The sequence below is a fragment of the Nelumbo lutea genome, chromosome 2 (assembly GCF_056320005.1).
Source record: "Nelumbo lutea isolate HS-2025 chromosome 2, American lotus-T2T, whole genome shotgun sequence".
Taxonomy (NCBI): domain Eukaryota; kingdom Viridiplantae; phylum Streptophyta; class Magnoliopsida; order Proteales; family Nelumbonaceae; genus Nelumbo; species Nelumbo lutea.
Window position 1 is genome coordinate 16338472 of NC_142685.1, and position 12672 is coordinate 16351143.

At 40.7% G+C, this 12672-nt stretch overlaps 1 protein-coding gene and 1 pseudogene across 2 annotated transcripts; one reads left to right on the plus strand and one right to left on the minus strand.

Moving 5' to 3' along the window:
- The first annotated feature begins 231 nt into the window (after window positions 1–231).
- On the plus strand, window positions 232–6154 carry LOC148868835 (uncharacterized). Of its 2 annotated transcripts, none has more exons than XM_088973708.1 (3): window positions 232–1025; window positions 2845–5459; window positions 5559–6154. In XM_088973708.1, the coding sequence occupies exons 2-3, from the start codon at window positions 2919–2921 to the stop codon at window positions 5850–5852; spliced, it is 2835 nt and encodes a 944-aa protein (XP_088829834.1). In that variant the 5' UTR covers window positions 232–1025; window positions 2845–2918; the 3' UTR covers window positions 5853–6154. The 2 variants fall into 2 exon arrangements, with proteins under 2 accessions (XP_088829834.1, XP_088829833.1); XM_088973707.1 differs by having other exon boundaries at window positions 600–1025; window positions 2765–5459.
- A 123-nt stretch (window positions 6155–6277) lies between these two features.
- On the minus strand, window positions 6278–10649 carry LOC148868836 (uncharacterized; annotated as a pseudogene).
- Between the last annotated feature and the right edge of the window lie 2023 nt (window positions 10650–12672).

Below are 12672 nucleotides of genomic sequence, written 5' to 3' on the forward strand. Positions count from 1 at the left end.
AATTTCTAAGGAAAGCGGATGGCATTTTCGGAAATGCATTTGTCTGGTACTTGGCTTTTATCCACAGCCACGTCATCATCATACACTTGACTTTTCGGCTTTTGGCAATATGAAATCTTTGAAAAAATAAAATAAAAATCAATGGATCATCAACCATGATATGAGTGGATGGGCCGAAAAAGAAAGAAAAACAATAATTTAGAGAGAGAGTTTTAAGAGAAAGAGGAGATCGGCTTCAATCAGACTAAGGCCCGTTCGAACAGTAGCTTTTACAACCTTTCACCGGAAATATCTTCGTATTTCTGTGTTTTATTTTATGGAGAGATATACCCAATGGAAGGCATTGATAGCTGTTCGAATGGACTTAAGAGCGAGACGAGGCAACGCCGTAGCCTTAAGAGGGAGACGGGGCAAGGCCGCAACGCAAGGTGGCCCTCATAAACAACGTTATTGACAGGGCCATGTGACGTAACTTGTGGGACCCACCCATCCCAGCATTGCTTCGAAACACCCGCTAAAGATTCCTGTCCACAGGACACCACGTGGGTCCCCAGGCCCAACTCCCGCCTCTAAACTGATGGTGACCGCCCCCGGACCCCGCTCTTGAGCTCTCGATTTTGGCCGTTTATCGGAAACGAGAGGCCTCTTGCCCATTCATAGCTGTTCTCACCCATTCTCGCTCTCTTTGTGACCCACACACCACACAACACTCTCCCTTCTGTTCTTCTACTGAAGACGACTGAACTCGGGAGAAAAAGCGTCCGTATTTCGAGTCTCGGGAGAAAAACCCTCTCTCTTTGCTTCTTCTGCTTCGTCTCGGGAGAAAAAGCGTCCGTATTTCGAGTCTAGCTTGTTGCCTTCTTGATTGTCTCTGCAAATTCTTTTCTTTTCTTTTAGTCTACGTTCATTCGAGTAGCTTGCCATGAGTTGATGCCCCGAGACGCATCGGATCACGGATCTTCTTCGAGATCATCGACTTCTCGTCAATGGTTGCTTTTGATACTGCATTTCTTCGATGTTGTTCGGTATGTATTTCTCTTCTCTACTTGATGATTTTTTAGCGGAACGTTATTCATAATTGTTTTATTCGGCATTTTTTTTTCTCGAATTATTTCAACACTTCAGATTTCTTGTCTCTCTGCACTGATAATTTTATAGATCCATGGAGTTCTGTTTTGAGTTCTAAGTTTAGTTTGATTTTGGGTCTGATATGGGGATGAAGAAGATCTTAATTTCTTCAAGGGGTCAACACAGGGTGAGCCAGAAGCCCAGAAGAATGTAATGAAACTGCTCTTGCCACAAAACTGAAGAAATGTGCCTAAAAATGAGAAACTTCAAGACAAAAGTTGTGCAGTTTCCTGGAAATTCCTTTCGTCCTTATAATTTATAATAACCATAATTTTTTTCCTAAAGAAGGTGCTGTTATATAATTATATTTCGTTAATGTATGACAAAAAGAAACAAAATGTATTGAATTATACTCTCTCTCTCTCTCTCTCTCTCTCTCTCTCTCTAAAGCTGAGGTAAGTTCCGACACATAAAATTTTCTCATCTTGTAAGCTAAGGAAATTGGGTTCTAATGGAACGTTCCAATTTCCTGGTGTTCATTTTCCTCTGTTTTGGTGCTTCGTCGGCATGTTGGTCTTTTGTCTATTCATTTCATCAATTCGTCAATGTCTATGCAACAACTCACAATCCAGAAAAGTTTCCGCAGTTTGGTACCTCATCAAGGAAAGGGTCTGTCTTCATTCTTAACTAATGATTGATTGTTTTCAGAACTTTTTGACGCAAATTCCCTTTCCGTCTTCTCTCTCCTCTTTTCCAATATGAATTTGAGGGAATAATAAGATTAAGTTGGTCATTTAGTTCACCGAAAGGGCTTGCGATTTTAGGGAGGTTTTCAGGAGTTAGTTCATGAGTAAGACGATTTGCTTCCGTTAGATGCCTAGTCCATGATTTGCCAACAAAAATCACAAATAATCCATATGGCATTCAATATATTAATACTTGATCACGATTTGAAGAATTAGTGCCAGTATAATACAGGCTTCCCTGCGGTCGACACATCATCCGTTGTCCTATTCATGGAAAAGAAAAAACACCACTCGTTATGATACCCTCTTGATGAGAAAGTGATATTGCACTGTATTTGTTCCCAAATGCAGAATTTTGTAACAACAAATATAATCAACTCACCTAGTAAATAAGAAGAATTGGCTGAATGGAAAGTTGGGAACTCCACCCCGAAGTCCTTGTCTTACACATGCCAAGGGCTTTGCCAAGATATAATACCATTTTTCTTTTTCTTTAATTGTATATATTCTTGCAATTAACTTCTATTTTCCTTCCTGCTTGATGAAACACATGCAGTTTTCTTTTTTCATTCTAAGTTTATTTAAGGCACATATACAGTAGATATAACTATTGAATGGTGCACAAACTTGACAACATGCCATATGGTTGAGGTCCTAATTACATGGATGTAATGTATGCTGCAGAAAGAGAGCCTTAATCAGCTTGACTTGTTACAGTGCTAAGATTTACTATACTGATGATGAAAATGAGTTGCAGTTTCTGGGAACATGTTAAGCTTCTTGTAGAGGAAATGTTTATATTAGGAATTATTCCTGTCATCTAAACTTGTGTACTTTCTGCTAATTAATTCTTTTTGGCTAGAGTTTTTGACTATACATATATTTGTATTAGGATTCTTGAAATCATTTGCTTACAGAACCATAATTTTCTTTGTTTGAATGGATTTCAGACAAAGGGCCCACATTTATGTGAATCCATATAAAGGATGTCAGATCAAGAGAGATGATCCAGCTTCCTTTTGCCGTGCAGGGGTTTTACAGGAAAGAGATGCTAGTGAATACTAAGTATATTTGGATTTATGTTAATGAAGCTGTGATCAAGTAATGTGGAGTACTGACAACGTCAAGGACATGGGATACAATATGGATCTGAAAACAAGTTCAAAGCATCATCTGATGTCAAGAGCAATGAAAGAGAAAGTCCTGTCACCACAAGAAAACAGAGGTATAACACTGCGAGACCGGTTGAAAGCAGAGCAGTGTAGCAGTCGGTCAAACATTGATCTCCATTGTGGAGATGGTGGAACCTCAGTCCTACCTAAAATTTCCAGGAACCTGCAAAAGCAACAATGTGACAGGAAATCAACTGAAGATGATGAGCTTGTCAAGTATATGTCAAATTTGCCTGGTTATCTACAGCGCATAGAAAGGGGGGGAAACCTCCAAGAGAAGGCTTTGAATTTTGGGGTCCTTGATTGGAAGCGCCTAGAAAAATGGAAGGTTAACCAAAAACCGGTCCATGAGAGAAGTGGCATACATCCCATGAATAATACTTCTTCACTGTACTCAACTGTTGGATCCTTTTCATTATCTAGCAGAAACCGAAGTAACTCTCCTGCTCTGCAAAGGGTGCAAAACCCTTCAGTGCGTTCTCATCTGAATTTGTCTCCCATAGATGGCCATCTCCAAGGTATGAAATCCTCAGGAAGAAATTCTGTGGATATTCAAAAATTAAAAACTTTCTCTCAGAATGCTATGGTTGGACAGCAAAAGCTTCCTAGAACAGATCAGTTTTTTGGCAAAATCCATTCAGAAATTAAGCTTGAAAAAGGTAAAGATTCAGATCCAAATATCACTCCAGAAAGGTGCATGCCATCATTAAATTCAAAAAATTATGAGATCCCCTTATGTCCAAAGGGGAAGATGAAAGCTCAAGATGGTGAATCTGAAAATAGAGTAGAGCAGTTGGGTGAACTGGTTCACAATCATCCTGACCAGCATGGCCCTGGCATACCCGAAAATATCACTGTCCTCTATCCAAGAGGTTCCTTGCAAAACAGTTGCTCAGGGATCTCCCAGCGTCCTGGACCTGCAACAAGAGTTGAAATAGGCCGCAAAAGTTTCTCTCTCAAGGATGAAGTTCACTTTGCAGACCTCCATTCTGACATTCCATACTCTTGCCCGCTACCCTGTGGAGTTGAAAGTGGCATGGTGCCAGAGATGAAGTTACCAGATTCTGTGGATTCTCAGGTTAGAGGAGTTCTTTCTCATGCATTTCCTTTGTTTCCTAGCTCACATGAAAAGACAAAAAGACAGTGCAAAGATAAACATTTAGAGAAAAACAAGTCAGCCACAAATCCTGCAAATTCAATTGTCACTGAGCCTTCTGATAAATTGGGTTCACAATCAACCAAAGCAGCTGTTGCTAAAGTAACACATCCATCACCTATCCATCAGCCTCGAATCGGTCGGATGATAAGAAGTTTCAGTTTTAAAGAGGATTCTGCTGTACCACAATTGAGCTCAACATATGTTACTGCTAAGTCTGGCCCAGTGAAGTCAGATGATTCTGCTTGTACAGATAACTCGAATAGAGATAAAGCAAATGCCAATAGCAGAGGCAGGTCCAGCCCATTGAGAAGGCTACTAGACCCATTGCTGAAACCAAAGGTAGCAAGCCATCTTCATTCTTCTGAACCATTACACGAGGAATCATCATCAACACGTAGGGCTTGCCAATCATCTGATGGACGATTAGATTCTTCTACTATTCATCCAGCGAAAAGAAACCTGAATTTCTCAAGTTGTGGCCCCTCTAATTCTGATGATTCATGTCTGAATGAAAAGCTTATGGCATCAACAAAACAAGCTCTTTTGCATGTCACAATTAAGAATGGAAACCCTCTATTTACATTTGCAGTTGACAACAACAGTGACATTCTTGCAGCAACAATGAAGAAAGTAAATACATCAGTTAAGGATGAATCTAGATGGAATTACACATTCTACTCCATTAGCGAAATTAAGAAGAAGAGTGGGGGGTGGATGAATCAAGGAAGTAAAGGAAAAAATCATGGCTATATCTCTAACGTTGTTGGTCAAATGAAGGTTTCCAGTTCTTACTCTCCCAGGTTGACCGAACACAATTCCAAGAATCACTTTTTAGTGAATGAGTTTGTCTTATTTGGTGTTGAACTAAGACATGCAGATCAGGAAACCCCTGATTTCCAACCAAAAAGTGAACTTGCAGCCATGGTTGTCAAGGTCGCCAAAGAGACCACGGGATGCATAAGAGATGGATGTCAGAGGAAAACCAATGAAGACATTTCAGATGCAAGTTTCACCAATTCTATGACAGATGATATATGGTCGTGCAACCTTGGGGAGAAACTACAGAATGGATCTACTATAGGAATTGAAAGCCCTTCTAGTGCAGTAGTCATACTTCCCACCGGTATTCATGGTATGCCAAATACAGGAGTACCTTCATCTCTAATTGACCGATGGAAATCAGGTGGGTCATGTGACTGTGGGGGTTGGGATTTGGGTTGCAAGCTCAGAATACTTGCAAATGAAGATTTGTGCAGTGAGTTCAGTTCATCTGGAGCTTGTCCCCAACCAGATCGATTTGATCTTTTTGTTCAGGTGCAATTTTTTTTTCCAATCCCAGTATTTCCTATGTTTTTGTATCATCTCTTTTTTTCACATTCTTCTAAATGAATGCCCCTTTTAACTTGTCCGCAGGGAGGGGGAATGCAAAACAAGAGCCCTGTCTTCAGCTTGGCCTCATTCAAAAAGGGAATTTACTCAATTGATTTTAATGGATCAATCTCTTTGCTACAAGCCTTCTCCATCTGTATAGCAGTCCTAAACAGTAGGACACCTTGTGATCTTACTGAAGCAAGTAACCTGTCCGAAGCAAAAGTTTCACAACAAGAATTCATGCCAGTGGAAAATGATAGAATAAAGGCTCCTAGTAGAGCTGAACCTGCAAAATACGTCTCATATCCACCCCTTTCTCCAGTTGGGAGGGTATAGCTTCATAGGTGCCATGTTTCTAACCGGGACTATGCATCATCGTTGCTTGTCTCCAGATTGCAGAAAGTGCAGCAAGTGAAACCCTTTAGCGGGTACCTCATCAAATACCTGGTAGCATTCACATGTCCAACCAAGTTGGAGAAAATCATTCAACCAGAAGCCAATCTGCAACCAATCTTTTTTGTATTAGTTGTACAATGAAGAGAAGGCACCCTTCTACGCCAGAAATAATTTCTGTACTCTAATATAAATGTGCATTTTAAGCCAACTAAAAATATAAGAAATTAGCGGTTATGGTAATACATTGGACCTTTTATTGCAGTAATTTAGTTCACTATATAGTAGTTGCTGAAGCAAAAACTAGCTCGCGGAATGTTAATATGGTGATGGCATATATACATATATATACCCAAGAAAGAAAAAGATGCTTTAAAATTCTTCGTCTTCATCAGTGGAGTTTGAAACATCAACATCGACTGCTACTATCTTAGAAGATTCAACCTTAACAGTCGAGCCTTGTGCTGAATGTTGATATTTGCAGTCTCGATCGACTTCACACCCATCCTGCTCTTTCCTCAAGTCACTTGGAGGCAAGAAACGGTCCCTGGACAATCCCCGTACGTTAAAATCAACCTCTTCAATTGTCCAGATTTCTTCTATTCGTGTCCTTGAGTGGGCCTCCGAAGTCTCGCCAAACCTAAACAGTGACACTGCGGTCTGGCCAGCATGTGCGACATTGATGCCATCTACAGGCCGGTAGTCTTTGATAAAAGACTGCATCGTGGTTTCCCAGTAGACGGTGCCATCACTTGGCGTCTTGATCCTGAGAAGATGAGAATCTTCCAGCTCAAAAAGAAGGCCAGTTCTCTGGCTGAAGTAGCCCCACACAGTGTGGCGGATGATGTCGACGTTATTGCTACTTCTAGCTCTTAATGTTGAGAGTTCGGCTTCAAGCTTCAGCACGAAACAGTCTTCATCGTCGATTGTCTTCTCGCCCATGCACACAGAGTTTGAGAATAAATTGGCTGTAGTAGTTGGATCTAGACCCTGCCAATATACACAGTTAATACGAAACATATTAATCAATCCTACTCTCTTGGAGTTGGAGGTGATTTAACTGCTTCCAAAGCAATAACTTTTTGTTGATAAATAATGTAATTTTTGGGTGTTTTCAGGTACTTTTGGTCTGATGATTAGGGATGTTCCCCGTTGATTGAAAAAAGGGGGTGTGCCCAAATCACTTCCATTCATCTATTGCCATCAAAGAAAATTATATAACGTTTGGTATGTAAGAAGATTGGATTATAGTGGTTAGAGTATTGATGTATATTTTATTCCATAATAATAATAATAATTAATAATAAATATGTATAGGAGTGCCTTTAACCGTCTTGCTGGAGGCCCCTTGTATCAATCGATCAATTAATGCAAAGAGAACTTGCAATGCATGAACAAATTAACCATCTCATATGCTTCGGAGATCGGAACTTTGTGTTAACAGGCGTTGATCATGGGCTGAATTTGGGCCGGGCGTGACCCACACAAACATATCGGGCCTGGGCCGGGGCCGGTACAGTTTCGAATGAAAAACCTGTGCCTGGGCCTCGAAATTTTCTGTCCAGGCGGTGAGGCGGGTGGACTTGATCATCCTTAGTTTTGGGTGGGTTCCCCTCGTAGAGTTGGCCACTTCATATGGTTTAATTATTACAATACACACTTACACTGTATCATTGCCTCTACTGTAATCTCCCTTTTCACCCAAAATCCAAAGTCCACAATGAAGAAGTGATGACAGTGCTACTTGAAACAAAACTCTTAGGTCCCCCATTAGTTTTTTGGTAAGTTATTTATGCAGGTAAATGTAATACCTGCGTAAGTTTTTCTTGAGAAACACTTATCCCGGGTAAGTGCATTTATTCATGTTCTTTTATTTCTTATGTAAATAAGGCAATGGCCATTTTAGCCATAAAAATCCATTATTAAAATGGGCATTTTTGTCTCATTCAAGTATTGGCAACTTTCTCCCTAGGTGGGAAAGTTATTTACCCACCAAAGAGATAGGTGTCACTTACCTAGATAAGTAATACCCAAGAAAATAAAATTTCTCGGGTCCCCACATAAATCTGAAAAAAGAACATGGTATTCTTGGTCAGTAGGAACCAAAATCCCATTGACCAACTTCCTTCCTTTCAAAATCGGAAAAAAAAAAAAAACACCCCCTTAAAAAGAAAAATGCATATCTATTTCTCCTAATTCATTTTACCAAGAAAATATTCTTAATCAGCATTTATTCACATTTTATGATTAACCTCTGTCCATGTATAAGGCCCTTTTGTTTTGGTCTTTACATGCGAAATGAGAAAAGGGATCTTTTTTTTCCAAATAACTCTTACATAGGCACTATTATTTGAAGAAGTGATGGTAGCCAGATGTTTGTTCCCACTTTTCCGTTAGGCTCCGCACATACTCCTTCCAGTATGGTTACATCTCTTATAAGTGGGCCAGCGTTAAATTGGTCCACCAGGCTTGGGTTATCAGATATCTCAATCCAAGCTAAAAGCCAAAGGCCCAAAGCCAAGATTAGCTCAAAGCAGCCCATACAGGCACGGGTCTTCCCCATATCCCAAAATCCAGGATCGGCCCTAAAAATTACACATAACATCTTAATCAGATTATGGATGCGAAAGGTAAAGTCGGACAAAGAAATGATCTCAACTTCTTGATCAGGCTTAAGAACTAACTAGTCGACTAGGAGACGGTAAAAGCAACCCAACACAGAAGAAAAATGAATAGAGGTTCTATTAATTGGTGGTGATGAGGGCGGATTTGGCCCTCCAATAATATTGTGACACATGGTACTTCGGAACAAGTAGGTGACACCCAAAACTACTTAGGCACCAACTTGCCTTAGCCAAGTTGATGGTGTCCCACCTGGCGGCCTAGTCCAGGCGTGACCTTGCGGCCTGGTCCAGGCGTGACCTTGCGGCCTGGCCCAGGCACCAACCTGACGACCTGCGAGACGTGCTCGCCGATAAATTCGGTATGCATATCCTAACACTCACATGATCCTTGAAAGTTGGCTCATGTGCTGAACGATCCGGAGGGTGGTCAACATGCATGGCGGTTGCCTCAGGGAATCTTGGACCATTTAGACGATTTCTCAAAAATCTCGGATGCGGTGCGTGAAGCCCGCTGTCTATTATGAGAGTACTGACTTAAGCATCGGAGCGGCCTCGCCAGGTTAACCACCCTGGGTCCTCTGAAATTGATTCCTTGTAGGTCTCTAAAGAACTACAAACCTCAACAATCAATCCAACTTGCCACCAGGTAGCTCGGCAACTAATAGGCAACTCGGCACTCTGGTCATTTCGGCACCTAATAGGCATCTCGACATTCTGGTCAACTCGCCATCTAACCTCCCTAGCTCGGCCCAGTCAGTTTGGCACCTAACCTGCCCAACTCGGCACAGTTAACTCAACACCTAATCTACCCCCAGCTTAGACCAAATGACGAGGTATTTAGCACAAAAAATTGATACATCACCAAAAATCGTTACATGAGGTGGCACAACTAGAAACAAACAAGAGAGCTAACTAGATGGAAAAAACCGGAAAGCAAAAGGTAGAGAGGTATGAAGTATGCTATATATGGACAACTTGGAGATGAGAGACCATCTGATTAATTACTCAAATTCAGAAGACCAGAAGCCTGAAAGGCCTTCAAAAAAAGAAGAGTTGATTGAATTAATGGACTCATGGGATGGATTTGGTGGGTCTGCGGTGCGTCCAGTGAAAAATTAAGTCATGTCATCTAGCTAGCTTAGACCTTAAGCTTATAGAACTGTATTACCGATTCATCTATATATAGTCTTCTGAATGGCAAGCCCAGCCAGGATAATAGGATATTTACAACTACAAGAAAGATGAGATCTAGTAGCTAGGAAAGGAAAAAAAAAAAGTAGAAAAGAAAAGATCCTAATCCTATATATAAATAAATACCTGTAAGGAACGACGAAGAGGTCTAGGGGGGACCTGGAGATGCGTGTGAGTGTTGCCACGGGGACGGGGTCTGTCTCCATGCTACCTTTCCATCACTTCCTGCGCTCACCTTACACCCAGAAACTACTAGTTCCAGGCACCACAATTCTGGCCTCTTTTGCCATAACACGAATGCTCCTACCTCTCCGTAGCCCCCATTCTTTTTGTTTGCCATCGCCATCTTCTTATTGTTTCCATTGTTGATGATGTGATTGGTGTTGCCTGTAGCCAACATCTTCACTTTCCCCATTGAGTACATACTATCTGTAGAGCTCAAAACCTTCTCTCCTCCTGTAGCCGCTATGTACTGCTGAACTATGTACTTGGCCATCGAATAAGGCTCCTGCTTGGTTATATCAAATTTTTACAAGCTTATATATACAGGATCAGCTTTTAACGTGAAATATAATCCTTATTTCCATCGAAATCCTTGTTAGCGCGCGGGAACTGGGAAGGGTTGGGTTTTACTTACAATGTGGTGAACAGGGATTAGTGGCGCCCCAACAACACCCAATAACAGCTTTAGCTCTGTGCTTCGACCTCCAAAGAGAGTTGCAGTTGCAATTGATGGTTTTGATCTCTCCAAGTGTGACCTCGTCCACGACTTCACGTTCTTCCATGATCTACTGCTGTTTCTGGTGTTGGACACAAACACCTCTTCTGGAATTGGAACTTCAAGAACAGTCTCAAGTGCATCTTCACCAACGAAGTTGGGGCAAAGCTTCCTCATGAAATTAGGAAGATAAAAACCCAATAGGCTAGCTATATATATATAGATAGATAGATAGATCCCTTCAGCTAGCTAGCTCTTCTTTAGCTACTTGTATATAGAAGCTTAAAGATAGACGACAACAGTGATCAGACTTATTAGACTCTAAGGGATGGTGGCAGCTCGCAGCTGCTGGTGACTGATGTACATTACCAAATACCAACCGATCATGGCCCATGTTAACGTTCTCATATTATCTGTCGGAGTCGTGAATATTGCAGTTGCACGCATCCCTTTCTCGATCCCGAACTTCAAACTTAAAAAGGAACTCAATCCATATCCATCTTGGGTAGAAAGAACTCATTCTGTAATCCCTAGTACTAGTATTTTTTTTTTCTTAATCAACCCAAGGAAAAACTGTAGTACTTTTTATGACTTTAATCAATTATGTCGTCTCGTTTAACATTGGTAAGTGTCGCGATCCGTGTCGGATGTGGGCCGTACGTAGTAACTTACAGAGCTGGAAATGCTAGCGTGCTGATCTAGCTAGATTGAATGATAGACATCTAGCTAGCGTGTATGCGTATCTCTACTATCGACCAGGGTCCAGGGTGCGAGCCACTACGTCAGGTTCTTTGTATTATTATCCCTCCTATCCGCAAAGAAAAGGAGCGGCCGTAAGACCAAATCTAGATCATGCAGGCTTTAGCTCATCTGTTCTGTGCGCAGCCTGTTCTATTTCTGAAGATGCATGTATTTCTTCGGTGAGTGGTAATTCTTGAACCAACTCACCCGTCCAGACCTCGCGCGCCATCTCTTGTCCTATTTGTTGGAGCAGGTTTGGAACTCACATTATATATCTTAAGCATACCGTCAAATAGAACTGATCATATGACCAGATTCCCGACATTTTTAATGAACTATTGAAGTAGCTCAATTATTCGGCCACCATGTTTCAGGCTTTGGGTTTGGGTCTGCATTGTTCAATGGAATAGATAATTTGATTGACAAGATTCTCTTAACATACAGGAAATCCAATCCAGCTTCATCTACAGAAATTTAAATTTGGTTGAGTCATCATCATCATCACCTTAATCCTGTATACAAGTCATAACACCCATCAACCCTATGCTTTAAATTCCAAAGAGAAATGACATGAAATAGAGTCAAATTATAATTGTATAAACCGCATAATAACAAGACATTCCTTTCAGTAATATTCATGAACCCATATTAAACTCAATCACATTAAAATACATAACAAAGTGTGTTATTCCCTGATTAAGCAATATTTTGCTATTATTTTAAGTTAATTAATCTATTGCGTGTTTCTGTAATCTCCTTTATTTGATGAGTAAATGAACAACTGATAAAAGCCAAAACTAATGTCTCCCTAAAGTACTGCCATTGATGACCTACTGGAGATTAAAAATTGCCAGCGATGATTTCGCGGCTTGATAATAGCACCACCCAGATGCAATAACCCAGAGAGAGAGAGAGATTGTTTCGAACTGTATTCACCATTCCCCGGCAACAGATATAATTTAGCTGTCCTACATCCAGTTTTGCTTTGGAGAAAGCAGAAAAATGAATAGATAAAGGCAAAGATTCGAGTGCGATACTCTGAATCGTAGGAGCCTAGAATAGGTATTTTCGACGGTGATAAAACCTTAAACGACAGCCCTATAAACCTGAAGCCATTTTCTATGGAATTATTATAAGGTCCGGAATCCTAGTTCCACACGTGCAGTTTTTGGATCCTAACGGGACTGACCACCTTGGTCTTTGTTCTTGGATCTTTCAATTATTTATTTATTTGGAAAAGCCCGTGGGATGGACCAATATTTCAATTAACTCAGTTACAAATCCTCCTCCAAAATATAAACAATAAACTCAGGAAGGATGGACCAATATTTCAATTAACTAATACCAAGCCATCCTCTACATCATCTGACCACCTTAAATTCTTTCAAACACTTCAATACCCGCTTTGCTCAGCCAAAGGAATGGGGAGTTTTTTAGGCCCCAAATCAAATCAAGGACAAACTAAGTATCAAAAAGAAAAAGAAAAAAT